Below are 26,230 nucleotides of genomic sequence, written 5' to 3'. Positions count from 1 at the left end.
GGCTAAAAAAAAAAAAACCAACAAAAAACTACTACTGCTGCTGCTGCTGCTGCTGCGTGCCATGGAGTCAGATCCAACTCAAAGCCACCCTGTGTATGGTTTCCTAGGCTGTGAAATCTTTACTACAGGTGCGGAAAGCCTCTTCTTTCTCCATCGGAGCAGCTGGTGGAGTCAAACTGCTGTCCATGTGGTTGGCATCCCAACGCGTAACCCACGACGTTACAAGGGCTACTTGAGAAGTAAACATTTGTAGTTGCATATGATTTAGGAACACTTAACCTTACTCTTAGTGGTTACGAATCGGGCTGCGAGCCGCAAGGTCAGCAGTTTGAAACTACCAGCCGCTCCGTGGGAGAAAGATGAAGCAGTCTGCTCCCGTAAAGATTTACAGCCTCGGAAACCCTGTGTAGGGTCTCTATGAGTCGGAACCGACTCCATGGCACACAACAACAACCACCTTACTCTTAGGGAGTGTGGTGGCTCCATAACATAAGGAGTGGACTGCGACCCACAAGGTCAGCAGCTTGAGCCCACTAGCCATGAGTCGGAACCAACTCAACAGCACTTAACAGCAATCACTACCATTTCACAGACAGGAACCCAAGGCAAAAAGAGGTTGACTAACTTTCTTATGGTTACTCTGTAAATTGTGGACCAAGCTCAGTATCTAGCCCCAGACACAGTCATACAGCTTGACTGCTTTCTTGAGGTCGGTGGTGGTGATATGCCATGGTCGGTTCCAACCCATAGCGACCATGTACAGGGTTGCCGAGGCTGTACATCTTTACGGGAGCAGAAAGTCTCATCTTTCTTCCGCGGAACATCTGGTAGTTTCGAACTGCTGACCTTAAGGTTCACAGCCCGATTCGTTACCACTGCATTACCAGAGCTCCATTTCTTGAGGCTGGACTGGTTTGATATGTATGTGGAACTTCACAGGTTTGTATTTCCAAGCAAGAATCATGGGGTTAGCAAACTAGGGAGAATTTACCGTGGTCTAGCTGAGGCCTGCGGTATCTGAAATCTTGTCACGTGAGGTCAAAGCCCCAGGACTGGCTGGACTTCCCCAGCGACAGTGCAGAGGGCAGGTCAGCCCAAAGAGCAGCATCCGACTGGGCCACCAGATCTTCAGAGCAACTTGCAAAAGACAGCTCTACAGGCAGCATTGTAGCTCAAACTACAAAGCAGCCTCACCCGTGAAGGGAGGAAAAGAGGTGGTGGGGGCGGAGGACAGGAAATTGAGCAACTGAGGTGGAAGTGGGGGCACGCATGGTAGATCTGATTATTTTTAAATTTCCTCCTAGCCTCTGAGCACCCAAGAGCCTGCGCTCAGGACTCTCCACAAAGCACCATACGCATTGTTAAGTGCCATTGAGTCAATTCTGACTCATAGCAACTCTGTATAGGGTTTTGGAAGAGTGGCTAGTAAGTTTGAACCACCATCCTTGCGGCTCAAACCTACCTTGAGGTCCAGTGCATTATTCTACAGTGTACACCAGGACTGCTATATGCATTGGGGTTGCTTTAATCAAATTCTTGGTGGGGCACACATTCACATACTTAAGATCTCAACCTTTGGTCTGCTCACACTGTTGCTGAATCCCCTGTTATCTCCTTGTCTATTAGCGGCTCATTCATCTTTGGGTGCCTGGTATAAAGCAGGTATCAAGGTTGGAATGAGGTAGAATGGGGGTGTGGGTAAGGATGGTAAAAGAGCTTCAGATTGGGAAGCACCTTCCAGGCCAGAAGTTCAAGTCCCTCACAGTCTAAACTTACCCAAAGTCAGTCACCTGAGCCAGGTCAAGGTGAATGGAGCTACTCAGCCCCTGATTCTGCCTTTCCCTGGGCGTGTGAATGTATCAAAACAGTAAGGTGTTCTGAATTGAACTCACAGGGAGAGAGGCGCTGTCTAGAGAACATTAAATACAATGCTCATTAAACTAGGTGCAACTTTTAAAAAACAGGATTTTTCTCTCTGGAGCTGTTTCTAAGTGGTTCTTAAGTCCTAGTATGTGCAGATGGTCTAAGTCCCATGTCTGATTAACAGTCCCATGGTGGTGGATGGGGAGAAAACCAAAAAATAAACACTTTTTAAGCAACAGAAAGTCACCTATTAAAGTAATGGTCTAAAATAGTCCTGAAAACCTCAGTGACAGCCAGGGCAAAACACACAGGTGGGGTCAGAGAGTGCAGAGCAATGAAAACTCAAGCTCCAGAATGGGAACCTGATACACAGCTTCACCCATTTCTGAGTTTTGTTATCTGATTCCAGCTAGAAAATGTATCTAGGCTCACAGTGGTAACTGTAGTGCTTTTGATGAGATGAAAAAGGAATTTGAACAAATTAACTCCTATAAGCAAATGAGTAGGTATGGACATTGCCACATGAACAGGCAACACAAGAACTCATCTAAAGGCAGTGGTTGGCTAAAAGGGCCCACCAGCCATGAGTGAGCTCCAAGGGCTTGGGAACCCTAATAAACATATCATTCCATGGCAGCATACAGCATGACCCTTATTCTTCATCAGATTTGGTTTAGGCATACCTGTGGGTCTGCCCAAAAAGCAGATGCACCAAATGAAAAGCATTAACAATCCTGAGCACACACCTTCAAGCTCACAAAGCCTTCTGCAGAGTGAGCATGGATTCCCGCAAGAGGACCACCTGGATTCCTCACTCATCATGATGCGCCAACTCTGAAATCTTGGCTTAAAAACCAGGTGTGCTGTTTTCCTGCTCTTAGGCCGTGAGTAGAATGTGCTTGGGTGGAGTGAAACACTTGGACTGGGGCAGAAGGGGCAGGCGAACACCACCTCCCACCCCAACAGATTGGGAGCCTGACTAAAATTCCATCACCCTGGCTCCTTCACACCCTTGCTTAGTATGTGGGTGGGGCTGAGCCCACATCAAAAAAGCCACCAAGTGGCTTTTCTAGGTCACAGCTGAGGACCGTTCCCTCTTAACTCTATAATTTGATGCTTCAGCAGAATACTTGCCCTTTAACTCTTGCATGCCCAAATCCTTTTTTTACTGATGCCACGTTTTTAGTAATGGCATGCTGAAACCAAGGGGATCCACTCTTTATGGTAAAGATATTATGATTCTGTGGGACACATGTCTCAGGTGGACTCTGGTGGCGGGTTGGTGGAGTGAGGCCCATTTCTTCAGATTCAGGTGACAGCGTACAACTGAAGGGCAGCTTCTCGGGAAACCTGGGAAACACTTAGAACCAGCAGTGTACCTACCTGCAGGCTCTCTAATGCAGACTTCATGGGGACATTTTCTTCCTGCACACCCCCTTCCTCCCACTATCTTTAATTCCTCTGTACTAAAAGTTGGCAGATCTCGTCACAAGATCCCTATTTCTACCAGGTGTTTCCCAGTGTGGACGTAGGAGGCATTGGCTGAGGCCCGTCGGGTGTCTGGAGGGTGGAACAGGGAGAAAGGGCAGGAGACAAACCATTGTCTGGAGGAAATGGTAATGCCACCATCCACTTGGCAAAACTTCTTTCATCCCTAACCAAGGTCATGGGCAGCGGCCCTTCCCACTGCAGACCAAGGTCAGTACAATCCTTCCTGCAGACTTCTTCCTTGGCCATGGGGTCAGAGTTGGCCTCAGGAAGGTGAACAATGCAGGGGGCCACCCTGGGTGATATGGGGTGGGGGCTAAACTCACCCCTCACTTCTTTTGACCAGAAGGGCAAGGGTCCAAAGATCTGGCTGTGCCAGCGTGTTTGCTGAGAAATCCCAGTCCTGGGCTCATAACTCATAAACGCAGAAACCACAAACCAAGCCAAAAAATGAAAAACACCAAGGCTTTTCTTTCCTCCCTCCTTCCCAATCCCAGTGATGTTTATTACTCAGCCTGAGTTGGAATAACATTAGACCAAAATAGAAACTGCCTCTGGCTTGACAAAACCTTTGTACAGGCCCTCTGACTGTTGTGTGTGTGGGCCTGCATTGCTGGTGCCAAGGGAGGAGAGGGTACCCAGGCTGCAGGCTTCATTGAGTACGGAGCCAGGAAGTCAGACAACTCATCCCAACACCCCAGCTCAGCCATCAACTCAGGGCATGTCACTGTGGTGTGAGCTGCTGGGCCCCAAGAGACCACCTCAGGCCCAGGGCAGATCTGGACTAGAAGGCCATGTGGCCAGGGTCCCGCCCGGGCTCACTAGTTGGGTAGGTGGGAAAAGTGTGCAACCCTGTGCTTAGCCCAGGGAGACCATCCTTGAGGCAACTATTTGGGAACTTTGTACCAGCGGTTAGGAGCTGGTGTGGAGGGCAGGGGTGGGATTCTTCCCGTAGTCCCTGCCACTACAGCCCTGGTGGCAAAGTGCAGCTCCCCGGAGTCTTCCCAATGCCCAACCCAAGGAAGGCATGGGATGAAGGCAACTCAGTGAAGTCCAGTTCCTGTGGAGGGCCTCAGAAAACATCCTGGATCCTGGTGACAATCCTAGGATGGGGGACCGTCACTTTTACAGGTGACGCTGGGTCTGGTCCAGAGACCAGCTGCTTTCTGAAGCCCCCAGAGCACTGCTGTGCCCTGTACCACCAAGTCACGCTGTCCCCAGGCGTCCCATCTCCCAGTCCCCATGCATTTTGCAAGGGCCAGGCCAGCCCCACCCCCAGGTCCTCCTAGCCACGGGCAGCGCTATGGTGGCTGCTATCTCAGGGGCTGCTTGAGCTCGAACAGGCCTGTCCCACCCTTGACGACTTTGCCGACCACTAGGCAGGCAGAAGGGGACCGCAGCTCATCGTGGGACCCTAAGACAGACAGAAGAGCACTCGTTAGACTACTGAGGGAGAAGCTGGGGGTGATATAAATAGATGGGGGGCTTGACACTGAGGCCATGTGGTTGGGGCAACTCAAGAGACTGAGCTGACCACACGAGGAAGCCCCAAGTCCCTGAGGGCCAGGGAGACTGTGTGAGGTAACAGCCCTTCTCTGTTCACAAGACAGAAATGCCCTTTGTCCCCAGCTGCCCGCCCCTTTGTTCTCCCAGCTTCCAAAATCTCATGGGAAAGGCCCGTGCTGAGGACTCTGACACTCTGTGGGAGAGAGAAGGTCAGGAGCACTGACCCATCATGGTAGCTTGCTTCAGAAACTGGAAGCTGGTTTCGAATGTCATCTGCTGTAGAGGGGAGGAGTTTGACCGGATCCCAAAGCGGTTAAGCGGCTTGTAAACACCCTCGAAGCACATGTAATCAGCAACCAGGGAGAGGTGGCGAGGATCGACTGCAATGCCTGTCATATGGGCAGTAACATCAGGAAGATTCAGAAATGGCGGGGGACGGCTGACAGAGCATCACCTGCCGCAAACCTTCCAGAAGGGGCAGAGGCCGGGGGACAGACGCCAGCCAGGGCTCCACTCCAGCTCCTCCAACAACCCACTCACTGTGTCACTCAATCCCTAAGCCTCGCCTGGGAGTTGCTCCCTTATCCCTAGTTGCTAGGATGACTTCCTGTGTTCTGCTTACAAGCAGCAGAGGAAAGTGGGACTCCAGACTTGTAGGACACAAGACTAAATGCACTGCTTTCACCTGGGAACCAAAACCCTGAGGCAGGAAGAAGCCAACATCAAACAGGAACGTCCTCAAGGGGCCAGCAATTGAGAAACGAGGTGGCCTGGGTGACCGGTCACCAGCACAGACTGCACACAAGCCCCCCTTTTTTCACGCTCGAGGACCCTCTGTAGATACCACAGATCCAATGGACTGTAACCTGCAGCCTCAAGTGAATGCTGGAGAACCCGCAGCTCCCAGGACAGCCCTCTTACCATACACAGCAAACACATCCTTGATCTCCTTCTCAATCACCCTCAGTGCAGCCTCAATGCCGTACGTGTTGGCCATCGCGTGGATGTCGTTGGAGTACAGGCGGCGCAGATCCAGAACCTAGGGAAGGAGGGAGGGGCTGCAAATGGAGACAGCCTGGCTTTTTAGGTCCTTTCCACCGGAGTATCCGCCTCGCATTCTTTCCTTCCTTCTGTCTGGCAGCTGAGGACAGCTGAAGACAAAGTGGTCAATGGGTGGTCCAAAATGAGCTGCTGACGGAACAATGGCTTGGCCCCCAGGAACCCTCTCGTGTTCACTATCAGATTCAAGAGAGGACTTGGTGTATACAGTTTAGATTCAATGTTTAAGAGGACTTCAAAAAGTTTGTGGAAAATGGAATGAAAAGATAAAGGAACTCTTTCCAGGACTTTCTGAAGGCCATTAGAATGGCATTTTTAATTTTGTTTGTAACACTTGGGAAGCACGGGGGTAAGCTCCGGGCAGAGACACTCTCCACATGTGGTGTGTGTCAGGCCTCCCCAGGGGCCTGAGGCTCCAAGTAAGCTCTCCGAGAGTGGAGAGGCCCGCTGTGTCCTTGTGCTGAGGCTGCTGGGAGAAGTGGCCCAACAACAGACAAGTGCAGCCCTGTCTAAATGAAACCCAGGAGTCCAGCTCTCTCCTGCTGTGCCCTCGGGGGAGCACTCAGTAACACTCTGAGGGTTCAGAGAGGAAGCTGTTGGTGGGAGAAAGACAAGTGCCAGGCAGAGAGAGTTGGCAAGCTTAGGGGCTCCCTGTTCAGTGGTGACACTTGTGCTCAGGGGCTGGGCAACCTCTGCCTTCCTGCAGGCCCTCTTCAATTGCTTCCAGACACCCGACTCAGCAAAGGTGTGTGGGAATCGTTTACCAAATCACTTCTCACAACTCTATTTTTGATGAGTTTCCATCTCAAGGGGGAGGGGAGGGATGTGTGCACAAATTAATCTGGGAAACTCTAAACTAGATGAATTTAAGCAACTTTTTCTATAAAAAAGCCTTTATCAGTTGAGTGTGTGTGTTAAGTCCCCAGGAAGTGGGGCAGGCCGCAGAACCTGTCAGGGAGACATTGGTCTAGAAGCAAGAAGGGCTGAAGTGGGTCAACGAGCCTCAGCCCGAGAGGCCTGAACGTGAAGGCCTGTGGCCGCAGGGTCACAGGACCACCCATCACCCGGAGCAGGGATGCCTACCTCGGCATACTTGAACAACTCGGGGAGGTTAATGCCTTCTGTGTTTAAGACAAGCTCTTTCTCGTTCATCTTGTTGGTTGTCTCATTCAGGAGGCAGCGGGTGATGCCCTTGGTCGCGTACACAACGGCACCACGGGCCAAGGAGACTACCAGGGAGCTCATGTCAAAGTTGATCTTCATCAGCGGGAGCTTCACCGTCACCTGGTGGAGGAAGGAGCGCTGGGCCAGGGCAGACAGCCGCCTTCTCCCCACCCTGCCGTGAACTAGAGCCCTGCTGCCCAGGTGCCCTGGGGTAGTGCCTTCCAGCCCCGCTCAGGAAGCATCTGGGCTGGGGCCAGGGGGTCTGCACAGGTGAATACTGGATGACTCCAAGGAGCGCCTTTGTCAGTCACCAGAACAAAGGCGAAAAACACAAGCTGCTGTAAAGCAACATGGCTCTTTCAGTCACTGAGTCTGGCACGCATCTGTCTGCCCTGCGATCCTGGTTGGGCGGGGGGGGGCACCACCGAACTGGGACAAAGAGCATCTTGCCACAAGGTTGGCTGTTCAAACCCATCAGCTGCTCCTCGGGCACCCTATACAGGCATTTAAAGCAAGTCCTGGTGGCACTGTAGGATAAGCACTGGACTGCTAACCACAATGTCAGCAGTTCAAACCACCAGCTTATCCTTGGAAACCCTACACGGGGTCGTTATAAGTTAGAACCAGCTTTAGAGCAATCAGCAACATGAAGCATTCAAGGGATCCTGAATTCAACAGGTAAGCACCAGACTGCTACGTGAAGGACAGGGGATTTGAACCCACCAAGTGGCTCTGTGGGAGAAAGACCTGGTGGTGTAGAAACCTGAGGGGCAGTGCTGAGTCAGATACCACCTGGAAAACACCTGTCAGGAGCAGGCACTTGAGCTGGTCTTCACGGTAATTTACTGGTGACCCAGGTGTTCGGAGCAAACTGCTCCTCAAGGCTGTGACCTTCAGAGGCAGATCTCCCAGCTTGTCCTTGGAAGGCACCTCTAGGTGGGTTCAAACTACCAACTTTCTAGCTAGCAGTCGAGTGCTTAACGGTACCGCTGGTGAGCGAAGCTTTAGAAGAACTGAGATGTATGTTAATGTATCTACTATACTGAGGGTGCAATGAAGAGTATGTTTCTATGTTCCTGATAGATGTGACCCACATTTGAACTATTCTTGAATAATGACAGTGAATTGTTACACTAGGGGGTTGAAAGCAACGTGTGTGGCTGTGATTCGAGCAGCATGAACAATTGCCACCAAATTCTTAAAGGGACCTGGGACTAAACCAGATTCAGAAGGTAACAGAACCACCGCTGATCACAGCCCTCCTCCAGGCTTAAAGCAGCCGAGCAGGTGGGCGGTGGTGAGTGTGCCCAGACGGCCAGCAGGCTGCACTGACCTCACACCACAGGCTCTCCTCTGGGTCGTACTTGTAGTCCTCGATGAATGGGTGGCAGTCGCGCACAGCCTGGATACGACGTTCAGCAGCCTCAGCTCCCTGGCTGAGGGTGGGCTTCCAGGGTTGTGTCGGGGCTGTGTCCTCATCCATGCTGTAGCCCACCTCTTCATCCTGCTCTTGGGTGCCTTCACCAGGAATGGCCCCTTCCTCTTGTAGGTCCTCATCCTCATTTTCCTCTCTGTCCTTCTCCTCTTCTTCCTCGCTCTCATAATCAACCTGGCAGCAAACATCCATGTTGTGTCATTCAGGGCCCTGCCATCTAGCTTATCTGGCCTGACCCACCCAGCCCCACCTGCCCCACACTCCTGGCTTCTCTCTGCCCTGCTTGGCCCTTCCCCTGGGAATGCTACCCCCTCAATGCTGATCCTCCCTCGTGTCCACAAAGCACTCCCTGACCTACCCACTCAACCTTCAGCGTGCTCTTAACTTTGAAGTCCCCTAGCCCCACTACTCTGTCTAATCCTCACAGCAATGACAACAGTTAAAGGGGCTGATTTGGGGCAGGAGGATGGAGGTACTCTGACTGAAATCCAGAGAGAACCAGGCCAAAAGGGTAACCAGGCATGTTCCCTGACCAATCCTGCTCTGAAAGGTGTGCTGGACAGGCCAGACCCTGCTTCCAGGTTCCAGGGCTCCGAGCACACAGACACAGAGCGGAAGCCCTGTATGTATGCCGCGGCATCACCGGAGACGCATGACCACAGTCCCTTCACCACAAGCCGAGTCCTCAAACCTCCTCCTCCTGCTTCTCCTTGCGTTTGGCATCAGAGGCGTCAGCGTCCCCTTCCTCAGCTTCAGCATCCACAATGTGCCCCTCGTCTTCCTCATTGTCCTGCTCCTGTGGTGTAGGGGCGAGGAAAGATTAGGTTCAGTCCCCAGCTCTTGATGTATCCCCCTGCTCATCCATCCAGAACCAACCTGGCAGGACACAAAACAGGGTCTCCCTAGCCATCTACCTACCCTTCTACTATCTATCCATCCACCTGCCCAGCTACCGACCCACCCATCCATGTGGCGCCATAGGATAACTGCATGGTCAGTGGTTCACACTCACCAGCTGCTCCTCAGAAACTCTATACAGCGTTGCTTGCTATGAGTCTGAACCAACGTGGTGGCATTTAACAATAACAACAACTCTTTACCGATCTACCTACTCACCCATGCACCCACCCTCTACAGACCCACTTCACCAATTCACCAACCTAACCGTCCATTCATCACCTGCCCTATGCTCACCACAGATTACAGAGCTCCTTCCCTTAAATCCTCATGGCCCTACACGCACCATTTGCAAAGCCTTTTGTTATTAAAGAAAGTATTAAAGACGGCACACCCCTCAAGATACTGTCCCAAATATTTCTGATCAGAACAATTGTAGGTGGAGATGAAGAAGAGTTGTTTTGGTCGAATGTTGGGCATTCTAACATTTACACTATTCTTCTGACCCTTTCTCCTTACAGATTACTTCTGCTAAAGGACAGAATTAAGACGGTGCACTCTCTCAAAGACAGACATGTCTATTTCTGCTTGGTTAGAGACCCCCAGGAGAGGAGAAATTTAACATCCTCTCTGACCTAGATTGGCTCATTTTAGGGGTGAGAAGTGTTGAAAAACATCCACACAGCCTCTGCTGTGCAGCATGATGAATGGCTGGCCCAGACAACACTCAGGGTTCACTGCCCACTACGTCTCAGATCTGGCCATCATCCCCTGGGTCTCCTGGCAGATGTACTATCATCATTCCTAGACTATTTTGCCTAAATTGGCCTTTCTTTGACTTCTTCTCTTTTCTACCCTCTAGTCCTCAGCTTCAAAATGCCCACCAGTTCCCCGTAGGCCTACGTTTATCCAGCCTGGGAAAGTCAGGCAAAGCAAAAAGAAATCAGGACAGGAACTTTGGAAAGTCCAGCATATGCCCTGAGTTTTGAGCTGACCTTTGGGTAAAAACCACTCACAGAGGGGTCCTTGACAGCAGAGACACCAGGTGACCAAGAGCCCTAATCCTCAGGCAGCCCAGCCCACGCTGTCTGGCAGCCTCCCCTGCCTGGCCATCACACCCAAGAAGCAAACGTGGCTTCTTGGCACTCTCAAAGCTGTGGATAAATACTCAGGTAGGTGGAGGGGTCGGCCCATACTGAAACGGACTAGAGGGCTGGTGAGAACTGTCACAGACCCTCCCCACATAGGAGACTGATCATGTGGCAGCCCCGGGACCACCTCAGCCCCATACTACCCTCGGAGAGCCCCACTCACCCTATTCCTCTCTGACTCCCCAGCACTGTCCAGATCCCGCTGGGTAGCTCTTCGAGTGTTTACGCTTCTAAAAGCTGAAGCTTTATTATTCTTCTTTCTGATGGATTCCATCAAAAGCTTAAAAAATCTACAATGAGAAGAAAGCAACACAGCCCATTCAGTACTCCCTTGTTGCGGAAGTAGGTTGTCCTGTTCAAGGATCACACGCCCTTTCAGGCAAGGCTGAAGAATTCTTCATGGGATTTATAAAAGAGATGGTGGCCCACTGATTTCCGCTCACCATTTCTGAATGGCATACATTTGGCATATCAGCAAGAGCCCCAGGATACAGAGCCAGGTGGAAGTGCCATTCCTGGGGCCTGTGGCTTTGAACATAGCTCTAATCCCCTCAGCTATCAAACTTTACAAAGACAGGCCAGGCCACCTACTTCTGAAATTCAGCCAGTGAAAACTCTATGGGGCACAACAGTCCTGTTGTCCATGGAGCCGCCATGAATTGGGGTTGGTTTGATGGTAGCCAACAGTAACGTGTCTCTCAGTCTTGTTTTAAGATCAGAAATCACCCTGTGCACAACAGTGAGAGTGCTCATTATATGGCGGCTGAAGTGCTGCTGTGGTTGTTAACCACACAAAGACCAAGAAGGATGCTCCAGCTCAGCACAGAGACCACCCCACTGCTCACAGCATCTCCAGGAAGTACACGGCTCGAGAGAGATAGAGTGTCTGTCTCCTGGGCGTGGGGGACTTGACCACTTCATGGAAGAACTTGGGACAGTGGTAACTTACTTTGTGGCAATAACTTGTGTGAAGGGATTAGAACAAATGCAATCTGTAAGAACCAACCTGCCGCTAAGAACCTGGGAGCCTTTCCTGGCCCCTTGTCCCCCTCTCAGGATGATTTTTCCTGTGCTTATCACCTCCCAGATCTCACCCTGCTTCTTTGCTCATGCAACCTCTTGCCTGTTTTCTTCATCAGGCAGTAGTAATATTTAAAATGGGCTCGTTTTCATTATGTAAAATGCCGGGTCCCCAATCCACCCACCCAGTATTCTCTGAGCACCTGTATCTATACTGTGCTACCTATGGTGTGGGCAAAGGATAAAAAACAAAGACAAAAAGATGGGCTCCTATTCCTCAAGGGGCTTAGAGTCTGCAAGTCAAAGGTTTAGTGTTTGCTCATTAAAAACGAAAGAATGCTTACCCCTCACCATTTTGTTTACTTTTTATATTTAACTTGCACAGGGTTTTGCTGAAATTTTTGCCCTTGGCAGAATAAAGGTTCCTCACCAGTAACCCATTAAACATTAGATGGTGGGAGGAACAAAGGACAGGGCAAGATGACTGCAGGCAGGACCTGACTTTCCCAAGGTGTGTGTGTGAAAGAGATGTGTGTGGACGGACAGACTAAATGCAAATCCCGAGTTTGCGGCTGGCCAGCGAGGACCTCAATCTCATCTGCCAAGTGGGGCCACTCCCACTTCTCCCACAGAGTAAGGGAGATGAGAGGGAATGGAATGAGAGTGATGTCCTCCCCGACAGACAGCCATCCTCACCCCTCTGTGGCCTTTACTGAAGACATTCACTCTGAACTTTCTCCAGCTCTACTTGTTGGTACAGTGTGGGTCTTTCAGGGCACAGTCTAAGTGCAGGCAGATCTCTCCCAGAAGCCTTCCCTGAGATGGAGTGTTGGCACTCCCTCTTACCTTGCCTGTCTCTTTTGGTGAACCCACAGAGAAGATAAAGATTAAAGAACAGAGAAAGCACCCAACTGCTAAGTGGTAGACCCTTTGCCAGGATGCAATGCTGCCGTCGGGAATTCTGCCAGTAGCAGGGGGACTGAAGGTCCCCAGTAGCTGTTCTCTAAAGACTTTGCTATTTGTCAGAACGTGGCAACTGAAAAGGCACAAGAGGGTAGCCTGCAGAGACAGCACCCAGTTCACATAAATAATGAAGAACAGGGAATGCCCCTTGGCTGTGTCTGAATGTGCCTGGCAAACAGCACCACCACCTGCTGTTTGGAAAGTCAGATGCACAGCAGCCATAAATATACAGCTGCCAACTTGGTCATTTCACACCTGGGGGCCAAGACCAGAAATCACATCCTAACTCCTCACACCCCCTGTGTTCTCTCCCTTTCTATTTTCCTACTCCAGGCTCAGCTTTCAGAGAATTTACACAAATATTCACAGTGACGGCACCACTTAGATAGTTAGTGAACTTAGAGTTCTCCTAGGGACGAGCCTCTCTTTCTCCATTAAGCCCACCCCCCATGAATCAGAAGAGTCTCTGGTCTCCTGGTTAGGAGGGAAGGGAGGTGAGAGGAGTTAAGAGAAGGAAGGAGGTGAGCTGAAGAAGGAACAAAAGCTTCCTGGAGTTACTCTGCCCAGGGCTTCTAAGTGCTTTCTGACAATTTGTGGTCTGTAGGTCTTAATGTGGCTGCTTTACAACCCACGCATGACCAAGAGAGCCCAAACCACTCCCTGATTCATACACTGCCTCTTCTTTATCTGTGGCTGAGGCCTAAGCTCCATTCGTTCTTCTTTTTCTCTCTTTTAATTTTTTATACTGTCAATAAAACATTTGCAATTTCAACCATTTATTTTGACATGCGCAATCCAGCCACACCAACCACACTCCCATGTTGTGCAACATCCCTATTCTGCATTTCCTAATCTTTTTTCCCTCTCTCCTCTTCCCTCCCTGCTCTATCTTCTTGGCCTTCTTTTCTGATGACGTTCCAATGGTTTGTGCTAATAAGAAAATAAATACACATGGTTTCCCTTTGAGTACACACACACACACATAAATTCAACCAAGGAAAAAAAGGAAGCAAGCAATTTTTCTTTTTCCTTTTAACTGCCTTCCCCGTCACCCAAGTTAGCACATGTCTACCCTATAGCCGATGAACATTCTCCCTTCCCTCCCACCCCTGGTAACCTACCACAGAATGTTTCTTTTAGCATGAAAACCTTATCTTGACTCTTTACAGTAGTGGTCTCATACAGTAAGAGACCTGTCCCTTCGTGATGGACTAATTTTACTTAGAGTGAAATTTCCTAGTTCGACACACATGACTTTGTTTGCCATAGCTTTTCAAGTGCCCCAGCAAAATACACCGAGGAGGTGAAAAAGCACTTCTCTGTTGGGAAGAAGCTAGGTCTGTCATTCACTAGGATGATAGTAACAGTAATTGGTTTTATCATCTGCAATGCCACAAGGTAATGTAAGTAAAAAGAACTCAGAGCATATCCTAGTGCTCCCCTCCTGCTGCCTACTTGCTCAGCAGGCCTAAGCTCTGGGTGAACAGAAATGGGGCACAACAAATACCCAACTCCTCCATCTACACTTGAAAAATGCCAAGAGGCCGCGAGATCCTAATTCCTATTACTCACAGGAGGGCTGCCATCCTGCACAAGCACCCAAGGCTCTGGCTAATTACAATCCTCACTGCTAACTGGGGAGCCAGACTACAGAAGAGCACCAAGGCCTGACGGAATTTTTCATCAAGCCAGGTAAATACCAACAGAGGTTTTCTAGGGCTCGTGTCTCAGGGAGTTCCGTCCACAAGCCTCCATCCTAAACTCCATCTGCATAGAGGGCTGGCCCAGGCCAGGGACCACATCATCAGTGGTCAGTGCAGAGCAGTTGCCCTCCCTGAGTCACACGGGCCCTGATGACCCAGCTGTGAGTGGGCATCACTCAGGCACGTCTGGGTGAGCGCAGTGGAGCCTTCTGCTTCTGCTCTGCCAGACTTACAATATCAGCAGCTTGGGGAAGACCTGAGGGCTGGTCTCCATTAGAAGCAGTGGGTGGCAGCCCATGGGCCCAATCCTGCCAACAGATGGAACCTATTTGCCAGGCTTTTAAAAACATATGAATTAGATGCTAATGCTTAAAAACTAGGAGTCATCTTATTTATAAAAACAAAAGCAATCAAGCAGGAAAAATAAAAGGCACTTTTCTTTTGAATTGCCCTGGCCCATGCTCCAGCTCGGTGACAGCTGTCTGGAGACAGGTATCACATTGTCTTGTCTGCTAGGACCCCTAACCTGCTTTACTGGCTTCTGTTGCCTTTCAGAAACATTATGGGCATGCACCCATGGGCTAGTGGGTGGCAGCTGGAAGCCAGCAAGTCCAAAGTGCTTCATTAGTTCGTCCTGGGCTTCCTAATCACAACAGAGTCAGCCCTCCATTCGTGTTGTGCACGGTGTAGGGTTGCCAGTATTTTTCCAATTTCCAACAGTAATTTGTTCATTCTCCCAGGTAGAGGGGACCCAGAAAGGCACTGTAAGAAGCTGGAGGTAAACTCACTTATGTAACTAGATTTTACAAGCAACAGTACACTGTTTGTTAGCCACAGAATATAAACATATCAGCAATCATGCTATGCTGCCTGGATTGAGATCATATCAAAACGGAACATCCGTGCTGGTCTGACATCACTGGTGGGGCTCCGTTCTCCACCATACACAGAGATTCTCAAGTCATCAACGACTTCAATCAGAGAAGCCATGCATCTTGACGCATCAACTGAAGAGGGAAAAGGATCTTGGGAGTGATGTGTGGTGAATGCAGTCACACCTACAAGCCAGTCCAGTCAGGGTCAAGACTCCGGCTACAGACCCTATTGTCTCCCAGTCACTTCCCTTAATGGGCTCAGCTAGTAAAGACACCCCATCTGGGGAAGCTGTGTCAGAAGTGCTGTGGGCCTGAGCCCATGACAAACACAACCTACAACCTGACCTTGTCTCCATGAAGTGCAGGATGTCCTTGGGCCTCAGGCACTTCTCCTGCTGGTAATACGCATGTGGCAGGAAATGAAACCGCAGCTGGTACACCCGGCACTTCTCCTGTCTTGTTTCCATACGGAAGGACTCCTGGACATCTATTTTCTGCAGCACCTAGAACCAGATGGGCAGAGAGCACCGACTGGGCCTGATCCCAGGGGACTGTGCACTGCAAGTGGATTATGGGGAACCTAGATGCCTAGGGAGACAGCTGCTAGAGACACAGGCCAAAGCCCCCGAAAAACACCCATGAGCTCTGTGTGTGGATCCCGCAAGCAGCCCACAGCATGCGGGTCACCCCCAGTGACCACACCCAGGCTCTCTGAGGGGACTTAAGCAGAGTTGGTGAGCTAACCCAGGAAGCACTGTTATTTTTAAGGCCCATGAGGATGCTGCTGAAGTAATGATTATTTTAAAAGCATCCTGATCTGTCTGCTCAGCATCTGGCAGGGAAAGCAGATCTGCCACGGTGGCAACATGGCCCAGGGTCTGAAACAGTTGGCAGTCTATCTTCAAGGATGGGGAGGACACAGGAAATGCTGTACCCCACCAGCAGCCTGGGCACGAGAGAGCAGTTACCTCCCCTAAGCACACGCGGGTGAGCTGCTTTTTCAGGTTCTTCACCCTCTTCAGTGCTTTCTTGGTGTTGAACACAGGCACACTCATCATGGGTGTCTTGATATTGGCACTGGCCACCATGAGAATCTCCCTCAACCTGTCACAAAACAAGGGGGACTGCCACTTGGTACATCTGATAAGAGGCAATCAGATGGCCTTATTTGTGTGAAGCCATTTTTGTAAGGAAGTCAACATCCTTGTGGAATCTGAGTGAGGTCCTGAGATCTCCCTGGGATCTCGCTCATAGAGTTGAGGCTCCGGCTCTCAGTATGACAGTCAGTGAGTGCTGGAGCACAGGCTACTAAAGGCAGGACAGGGCTACTCTGGCTCCATGTTTTCCTCTCGCCTGGCAGTTATCACACTGCAGTGTGTAAGAATCTACCTAACGACATTCAGTCTACGTGAATGGTGCCTCAGTGTGGAGCTTGGTAACACCGTCCATTCTGGAGTCTTCTCCTCAGTCTACAGGGTGGCCCAGGAACATGCACTTTCACAAGTCTGAAGCAGGCATTAGAGATTGGTCTTCTCCTCCTGAGGAGAACCTCTCTCTGTCTGCCTCTCCATCATTAAATGACTCAGCACTTGGCACCCTCTTTCCCAGGAGAGAGGGCTAGGACAGAACCCACCCCGCCCAACCTTGTGGGGACCGGCACCTTGGAATGCCCAGGGTGACGTTCATCTCTCCTCTGCCAGCAAAGTGGAAGGTGTTCAGGGTCATCTGTGTGGAGGGCTCCCCGATGCTCTGGGCGGCCAGCAGGCCCACGGCCTCACCTGGGTCACACAGTGAACGCTGCCACTTCAGCTGCAGCAGGGTCCTCAACCTAGAGAGGGGCAGGGGCACAGGCTGAGAGGCCACCAGAAACCGGCTCACTCATTCCTATGCTTGTTTTCCTAGGCAAACGGCCCTCCTTGACATTAAATCTGTTAGTGGCCCAGAAGCCCTAAATTACACAGCACAGATCCAAATGGAGGGCTGAACTCTCCAGGTGGTCATGTTCAGACTGTTTACGTTCGCCCTGAGAATGTCATGTATCCACTCACTATTCACATTCTTCATTCTTTATTCTCATGAATTGTGACCGTTCCAAAGGGTCTAAACCTTTGCTGCACAAACTAGGCAGGGATTTGCTAAGTGATTACAGGGTGGGAGGGTGGAGAGGGAGTTTTTTTTTCTTGATTCATGTGAATGGCTGCATGCCACAACATAAACACCTCCATCAGTCTACACCTCACTAAGCACCTTTCCTATGAAAGCTGGCCCATGAGGAGCACCACCGGGCAACACTGAATGCCCAGCACCTTCAACAGGCGCTGAGAGTGAGTGTGACTGTACAGGGCAAAGGGCACTTTGCCAGAAACTGAGAGCAATAAAACTGCATTTATACACAGGTTACTCCTGAAGTCAGGTGTCAGACTGAGTACATGATAATGTTCCTGACGAACAAGAAACAGCCTTCCAACACTACTACCCCTTTAGAGTTCAATTCCAAGCTTGCTGTGTGCCTTCTAGCAGAGGGACTGTGGATTGCTGGGGCAGAGAGCCAATGGGTGCCTTGGGAGGTGAGATAAAACTGCCGCCTATTCTCCGCCCTCTGAGCCACGCTCAGCATGGTTAACCTCTTCCCAGTCTGATGCAGCAGAGCTGAAGAGACCATGTCCCCTGTTTTCCCATAATTTCCTTTCTCTGGGACCCTCTGAGGCCTAGTTCGAGAAACCAGGGTCCACTCTGCTTCTGCCCTCCAGTCCCTCCCCACAAGTGCCCTGTCTTTGCTGATCCCTAGCTCCCTCTTTGGAGTCCACTTCTGGCCGAGTTTCGCCGGGTGTAGGACAGGGGCCTGGGGACCTTGAAGGTCCTTGCAGATCTGCAGGAAGGACTACCCTCACAGTAACTGTAACAAGCCCAGTTCCCATGAGATCATTCTTTGGTGTCATTTTTGATGTCTTGCTTAGGTCACCGGATTTTTCAGGAGAAAAGTCTTCCTATTTCTGTCTATTTCTCTCCCTCCCCGCCCCAAATCTAAAGACTTCAGTAAATTGCCCTGCAACAAGTCTATGCTGAGGTTTCCAAATGGTCCTTCCTCTGTCGGTTTCAAGACCCAAAGCTCAAAGGATCACGGTGGTAATCGGATCCAGTCCCTCATGAAAGGCTGAGGACAGAGAACCACAAAAAGAGTGGAGGATTTGTCCCAGTTCACAGAGGAGGCAGAGGCCGACCTGCAAGTTTCCCTGACTCTCACTTAGCCACGCCTACCACACCCAAGCTCTGTCCCAGTACAGCACTACTGGGCCATGGCCATTCCTGCTACCTGCTTGTGTCTGTCTCTGAGTCCTCTGGACGTTGCTGTCTCATGTCCCTCCCTCCTGCTGGCGCCTCAAATCTAGGAGGCTGCCTATTTGTCCCAAGTGGAAAAAGGGGATTCGAAAGGCCAATTCTCTCCTGGCTCATGCTGGGAAACGAATCACATCATACCCACCTCTCATGAGAAAGCTCCAGTTTCTCGTAACTCTTCTCAGTTTGAGATGCCCACTCATAACTGTAGTCGTCCATCTTTTTCTCAAATGTTTCTGACACTGATGCAAAATAGATGTCTGGGCGCCAGACAGACAGACTAGGATCAGGACAGGGGGCTGCTTTCTTCTGGTACTTTCTTCGACTCTGCTCATCTAGCTCATACCACATTCTCAGCACCTGAAAAGGAGAGTGTCCTCAGCTGAGTCACAGGACACCAGGAATGGGCTTCTCTTCTGGGACACCCAGAAGGACCCTGGGGAAAGGTTTCTAAGAGAGAGGAAGGATGGGGAGAGCAGAAACACAATTACAAGGAGACAGTCATCTGACATTTAACAATGGAGGAACTGAACCTATCCCAGGGCACGCTGGCTGACCCTGAACCTATCAGCTCTTCATGATGGCCTACAAGCACAGGTAGTGTGATGATGCAATTATTGTCCCAAGTGGGCTTCTTCTCAATTAAACTGGACACTAGTAATAGCGTCAGGACAAGAAACAAACCTCAACTGTCCTCAGGCAAGCAGGACACAGGTACCTTGAGCCAAGTGGCCTGGATCCAGACACTTGGACACAGTGACTACTCTGAAGTGCTTCCCTGCCTCTGGGAGCAGCAGCAGGAGAGGGCAAGGCGGGGGGAGGATGTGGTGCCACCCTCCCTACAGGATGTGTGGGGAGATTACTCTCCTCTACCGACCTCTCCTGTAGTGGCCCCCACCCCAGCCACTTCTCCCTATCCACTCATGTTGGGGTGCTGAGGAACCCCAAAATTCCCCAAACCCCACCCACACCTGTGTAGAGCCCCTTCCTCAAGTGCCATGTTTCCTGCCGGCACCCTGACTGATAGCGAGTGAATCTGGATTTCACTACAACACCCCAACCCCCAATCACAGTCTGAGGTGCTGGGATACAGCCTCCCAGCGTCACCTCGTGAGTCGTGAGGCTGCGGCCGTTCTGGTTGTCCTCGTCAAGATTCAGGGCCCTCACTGCAGCCTGCATTTTCTGTGAGAAACTCAAGAAGGCACCTTTTCTCAGCAGGGTGTTGGGATGCTTGCTTTGCCATTTTTTGATGGCTCGGAAGTGGCGGAGCGCTTTCTGGGGATCAGCTCTGGATAAAATTTCACCGAGAGGTTTCGATTTCATTATCACCTACACAGACACACATACACAAGACAAAAGAGATTAAGAGTGTGACGCAAAGGCCACATTATGTAACTAACTTCACAGAACCGAGATGGTCCACATGGCGCCCCCTATGACGTTCGCTGTCTGTACTCCAGACTTGGGAGCTGTGGTGTCCAAAGAACTGAGGGGCTCATGGGGAGAGACAGGGTCACTCAGTGCCCTTCCCGGGAGCTTCTGGGAGGAAGAGAAAAAGGAGGGAAGGAGGAAGGGAAGAGGAATGGCCGGAACTCTGGGACAGGCCAGGGTAGGCAAGGAGCCAGGACTGAAACTCAACCCTCACTTCTGCCACCAGCTGGCTGAGTGTTGGTCTGTTTCCCTATCTGTGAAATGAGAAGTCTGCTCAGTCAACAGTGGGAACCATCACTGAGGCAGGAAGTATGCTATGATATCACAAATGTTCGTGTCAACCGGGCCCAGCTTCAAATTTCGGCTCTGCTACTCACCAGTTAGTTACTGAAGCACTGATACTAAGGGCCTCAAGTATAAAACAGGCAAAGTAGTACCTCATCCCAGGGTAGTAGTGAGGATGAGACCAGGTGGCAGTTAGTGTGTTCTGTTTGGGGCTCAGCACAAGGTAAATGCCCCCAAAGGGTAGCTGTTGTGGTGGTACTAGTGCTGGCCTCCCGTCTCACTGAGAAATGATGATGCAGATGGATGTCCACAGGACTTTGGGAATGGAAAAAGCTATAACACGTCGGGGGTCTGAAGGCACCTGGTTGGTACTTGATAAAAATTCTCCCCGCCCTACTTTTTAATGGCCATCTCTGGCTGGGCCATAAAAACCTGGACTATCTGCGTTCAGCATTTCTCAAAGCTAGAGGAAATGAAAAAAAAAAAAAATTCAAGTCTCGACTTTCGTTATTGAAGGATTCTCTGGACTAATTATTGAATGATGCAGAAAGCATCAAAAGAAGATGCAAGGAATACACAGAGTCACTGTACCAAAAGGAAATGGTTGATGTTCAACCATTTCAAGAGGTAGCATATGATCAAGAGCCAAAGATACTGAAGGAAGAAGTCCAAGGTGTACTGAAGGAATTGGCAAAGAACAAGGCTCCAGGAACTGATGGAATAAAAGCTGAAATCTTTCAAGAAAGTGAGGTGGAACTGGAGGCACTCACACATCTGTGCCAAGAAATTTGGAAGACAACTACCTGGCCAACTGATTGGAAGAGATCCATTATTTGTGCCCATTCTAAAGAGAGGTGACCCAATGGAATATGGAAATCATTGGACAATATCTTTGATATCCCATGCAAGTAAAGTTTTACTAAACATAATACAGAAATGGATGCAAGCATACATTGACAGAGTACTTCCAAAGGTTCAAGCTGGATTCAGCAGAGGACGTGGAATAAGGAATACCATTGCTGATGTTTGAGGGATCTTGACTGAAAGCAGAGAATGCCAGAAAGATGTTTATGTGTGCTTTATTGACTACACAAAGGCTTTCAATTGTGTGGATCATGACAAACTATGGACAACATTGAGAAGTATGAATATTTCTGAACACTTAATTGTGCTCATGAGGAATCTGTACATGGACCAAGAGGCAGTTGTTTGAACAGAACATGGGAACACTGAATGGTTTAAAATTAAGAAAGGTATGCGACAGGGTTATATTGTTTCGTCACACTTATTCAACCTTTATGCTGAGCAAATAATCCGAGAAGCTGGGTTACATGAATAAAAATGTGGCATCAGGATTACAGGAAGACTCATCAACAACCTGCGATATGCAGATGACACAACCTTGCTTGCTGAAAGTGAAGAGGACTTAAAATATTTACTGATGAAGATCAAAGACCACAGCCTTTGGTATGGACTGCATCTCAATGTAAAGAAAACAAAAATTCTCACCACTGGACTAGTAAACAACATTCTTATAAATGGAGAGAAGATTGAAGTTGTCAAGGACTTCATTCTTCTTGGATTAACTATGAACATTCATGTAAGCAGCGGTGAAGAAATCAAATAATGTATTGCATTAGGTAAATCTGCACAAGATCTTTTTAAAGTGTTGAAGAGCAAAGATATCACCTTGAGGACTAAGGTGTGCCTGACCCAAGCCATGGTATTTTCAATAGCCTCATATGCATGCGAAAGCTGCATATTAAATAAGGAAGACTGCAAAAGAATTGATGCTTTTGAGTTATGGTGTTGGAGGAGAATATTGAAAGTGCCATAGGCTGCCAAAAGAACAAACAGATCTGTGTTGGAACAAGTGCAGCCAGAGTGCTCCTTGGAGGCCAGAATGGCCAAACTTCGCCTCTCATACTCCAGACATATTGGCAGAAGGGACCAGTCTCTGGAGAAGTATATCATGTTTGGTAAGGTGGAGGGTCAGAGAAAAAGAGGAAGACCCATAGCCAGATGGATTGACAGAGAAGCAGCATCAATGGGCCCAAGCGTGGCAACAATTGTGAGGCTGGCCCAGGATCGGGCAATGTTTCGTTCTGTTCGATATGAGTCAGTACAGACTTGATGGCACCTAATAACAGCAACAACAACATCTGTGTTCTCTAACAACTAGAGTCCCTGGTCCCCTCCTCTCGGGCATAGTGGGCCAGGCACACACCTCATAGTTGCTGGCCAGGAAGGGGAACTGCTTGGGCTGTAGGAACTGTGTCTTGGGGATGTCCAGGCCGTCCTCCCCGTAAAGGAACTGCACCACGCTGCCATCACTGTCGCGGACTGTCAGGTCATACTGCACCACCAAGCCCTCCAGGTGCTTGATGATACACCTGTAAGGAGATCACTCAGCTCAGATGCCCCCAGCCTTACCACCTCCCAGGGCAGCATCAGGGGCAGAGAGGGAGCCAGGGAAGGTGGGCTCCGGCTGGGCCAGGCTGGCTCCAGTGCCCTAGACCGCACTTTCTAGCCAGGACCACTAGCTGAGGGAGTTTCCTGGGAGTAGGCTGTAGCGCCGTGCTGCTCAGTAGCTACCAGAGTTCCCTGAGGGCACAACAAAACAAGGCCTGCGAGCTCTGGATCTTTATTTTCACCATCATTTATACCAGCACAGGTTCTCTGGGCTTAGGAAGAGCCACTGAAAAAAACAACACTTGAAGCAGAGTCCTCTACGGGGAGCTCCGAGGTGTGTTACTGTGTCCTTCCGGGCCCTGCACCGAAGCCTGGTTCAGTTTTTGCAGGGAGTCCCTCTATCACCAGAAGTGGCCACTGATGGTGGCTACTGGTTCCCTTCACTCCCAGAGAGGAGAAAACAAGCAGGTCTTGGCTGAGGAGCCCCAGTGTGACATGTGCATCAGGAAGGACAATAACACCATTCACAGACTCACAAAAATGATACCAGGGGCCTCCTTCAGCCTCAATTCCTACCTGTACTGTCCCTGCTGGCCAGAGCCCTCACAGGTGGACAACAACTACACACCCCTTCCGTCTCCTTCCCTGTACCCTCCCCCCACCCCAGGAAGGGAGTCACTCTCAGAACGCAGGGACTCTCGTATGAAGCCTCCAAGGTCAAGGGAAGAAGACTATCTGCTATTTTTCATGCCTCGGTCATTCAGAGAAAAATTTTAAAGCGCTTTCCAAACCCATGGAATCTTAAAGGTGCAATTCATGAAAAAAAAAAATGGAAAGAAGAGAGAGGTGGAGGCAGAGCAGGTGCTTTACCTTTGGAGATATCCAGAGCGGCTGGTTTTCACAGCAGTGTCAACCAGCCCTTCTCGCCCTGCCATGCAGTGAAAGAAGAATTCCTGTGGGAAAAGCAGGAGAGCAGGTCAGCACCAATAGTGATGAACAAGCTGTGCTTTATGAATGAAGGCTGTGCATGTGCAGCACCGCCAGCACCTTTCCTGACAGCTCCAGCAGCTGCCAGTGACTTCTGCCCTCCCAAGAGCTGCATTCTTCTTACTTTGTCCATGTGAAGGGACGAGGGAATCAAAGGAATGGCTAACACTTAGAGGGAGTTGGGGTGTTACCTGTGTTTGTGCAGTGTGTCCGCCAGTCACCTGATCAGTATACCCCATCATTCACTTTCCAAATAAAAAAGGCTTCAGTGGCGCATTACTGTTGAGTTCAGTCCCCACTTCTGAATTCTGCTCCCAATGGTGAGCAGAAATACACAGTGGTTTCCCACAGTAAGAAATAAGTTTACACTAGACAACAACAAACACCAGACATAATGTGCACATACACATATAAGAGTAACTCAAACTGTCTCCTGGGCCCTAGGACCAGAATTTGGTGGTGCCTGGCGACCACTACTGAACATTTTGATCAAAGAGTCTATATAAGAATCCCAATAAAAAAGGGAGAAAATACAGAACAGAATTTGGATGAAGCCCTGAGATCACTGCCCAGAGATAAGCTTTAAACTCTAAGCCTAACGTATCTCCAAAGTCTTTTTAAAACCAGTTTAGCTTAGTTAGTGCAGAATGTCTGCCTTGAACATTATGCTCTTTTAAGGCTACGGAATCACACTGACAACAGCAGCTCTCGAAGATTAGCTTCGAATCTCAGAGGGCAGTGAGTTTATGCTCATAAGGAATAACTCACAAAAAGGAGGTGAGTGGCTGCACACTTCGAATGCAAACAGTGTCACTGAAATGCCCAAGTAGACAATGTTGAATTGGTATAGATCTTGCCACATATATTATCAATCACAACAAAATAAATAAAAAGAAGAGATAACTCCAAAGACACCTTTATGAAACTGTGGGGTGAACAGATGTCTCCTTTGCCACTCCATAAATACTGGTGGCTGCCTACTACAGTGGGTCACAATGGTTTGAACGCTTCTGATGACCCTGACCTTCACCTGGAGAGCCCCATGTGGGGGGTGGAGTGGTCCACTGAGCAGTCTGTGGCCTGGAGACAAATGTCCTGTCTCCATTTGTGTGCTTTAAAAAGCACTTGTTCTGATGCATGGAAAGAAACTTCTTTCCTTAGAAGAGAATTCTGTTGCTGACCACAAAAAAAACGATTCAATGTTTCACTAGCCAGTGTTCCCATTGTGAAGGAGAAGGGAGGGGTCTCATGAATATCTGTATGAAGCTCCTTTTGACAGTGAAGAACACTCTGGTGACTGGCACCCCTCTTCCAGCTGCCTTCAAATGCACATTAGAAAACCAATTTAGGGGTTTGCAGGATGTGGTGGGGCTGGATTCAGTCTTATTCATCTTTCATTTACCAGCAAATATTTACTGAGTATCTACTATGTGCTAGGCATTGGGACAGGCGCTAGCATCAGTGAACATGACCTAATCACATCCTCATGAGCCCTAATGTCTAGTGGGTTAAGTGGTAAATAGCTTATCACTTGTTTGTTCTTGCTCAAAGTTGTTTGAAGAAGTCTAAGGTCATCTGCTACTGAATTTAGAAATGAGAAGGAAAAAAACAAAGTACATACAGGAGGTCTGATGCCGGTGAGGAATCTGCCAGTGACAAAACCACCAGCCCTGGGAGTAAACTCATATGGCTCAAAGCAGGGCAGTGACTTGCCAGATGCCATCAACGGGGGTCTCCGACCTTCCAATTCAATCTGGCCCAGCAGGCAGGAGATCTGTAGAGGAAATCCAATGGCACTCAAGATCCATGCATGAGTTAAACAACACTGTTCTAGCAGGGGAGGGAGGGCCTGCTTTTCTAGAAAAACTGTATGGAAATCAATTCTTGAGGATCAACATTGCTTTTTAAATGCAAGAGAAAAGCTGGTAAATAATTACACTTTTGTTGATACACTTCAATTTTTACATCTGGGGTCAGGTGAAAATGGTGATGTGTGTAAGAGAAGCCATGTTTCTAAACCATCACATGTTAGGCCTGGAAGGGACCTGAGAATTCAAATGGGGAAACGGAGAAAAGGAATTTATTGCAATCCTTAAATTCTAGAGCAAAAAGAAAACTCAAGAGCTCTTTAGCTACTTGCTTAGCAAATGACTTATTAACATTCTTGTGGGGAAAAGAGCAGTGTGTCTGGAGTTCACCTTAAAAGACAAAGGATGGGGTTTTTCCATTCTTATTGCAGTATAATCACCAAACAATGGGGATGGTGGTGGTGGTGGTGGTATGCTGTGCAGTTGGTTCCGACTCACAGTGACCCTGTATAGGGTTTCCAAGGCTATAAATCTTTACAGGAGCAGAAAGCCTCATCTTTCTCCTGCAGAACAGCCTATAGTTTCGAACTGCCGACCTTGAGGTTAGCAGCCCGACTCGTAACCACTACACTACCAAAGCTCCTTAAACAACGGGGTAGCCCTTAGTATATACTCAAGCTCATCAAAACAAAAAACAAATTAAAAAAAAAACACCTCAGAGCTGTTAAAATTTATTAAAATATCAGTAGGTTAAGAAATCTCTAGGACAGAGCTTGTTATATAATGTTGTTCTTATTGGTAAGTGCCATGGAGTTGATTTCGACTCTTAATGATCTTGTATAATGCT

The 26,230-nt window shown here is 49.3% G+C and overlaps 1 protein-coding gene across 1 annotated transcript in view; it reads right to left on the bottom strand.

Annotated features, from left to right (window-relative positions):
* Positions 1-4,664: 4,664 nt before the first annotated feature.
* POLR1A (polymerase (RNA) I polypeptide A, 194kDa) overlaps positions 4,665-26,230 on the bottom strand; it is an 82,873-nt gene continuing 61,307 nt past the window's right edge. Inside the window, exons 20-35 of the mRNA XM_006875869.1 lie at positions 25,197-25,349; positions 23,459-23,541; positions 22,404-22,569; positions 19,568-19,789; positions 18,606-18,820; positions 16,785-16,952; positions 16,093-16,228; positions 15,470-15,627; positions 10,727-10,853; positions 9,409-9,417; positions 9,207-9,308; positions 8,414-8,689; positions 7,000-7,200; positions 5,779-5,896; positions 5,082-5,246; positions 4,665-4,765 (exon numbers count right to left, since the gene is read on the bottom strand). Of these exons, the coding sequence (XP_006875931.1) occupies positions 4,665-4,765; positions 5,082-5,246; positions 5,779-5,896; positions 7,000-7,200; positions 8,414-8,689; positions 9,207-9,308; positions 9,409-9,417; positions 10,727-10,853; positions 15,470-15,627; positions 16,093-16,228; positions 16,785-16,952; positions 18,606-18,820; positions 19,568-19,789; positions 22,404-22,569; positions 23,459-23,541; positions 25,197-25,349 (2,400 nt within the window). The remainder of the gene's footprint in view (positions 4,766-5,081; positions 5,247-5,778; positions 5,897-6,999; positions 7,201-8,413; positions 8,690-9,206; positions 9,309-9,408; positions 9,418-10,726; positions 10,854-15,469; positions 15,628-16,092; positions 16,229-16,784; positions 16,953-18,605; positions 18,821-19,567; positions 19,790-22,403; positions 22,570-23,458; positions 23,542-25,196; positions 25,350-26,230) is intronic.

Source organism: Chrysochloris asiatica, unplaced genomic scaffold, assembly GCF_000296735.1.
Source record: "Chrysochloris asiatica unplaced genomic scaffold, ChrAsi1.0 scaffold00341, whole genome shotgun sequence".
Classification (NCBI taxonomy): domain Eukaryota; kingdom Metazoa; phylum Chordata; class Mammalia; order Afrosoricida; family Chrysochloridae; genus Chrysochloris; species Chrysochloris asiatica.
This window is presented reverse-complemented; position numbering and strand designations above follow the sequence as displayed.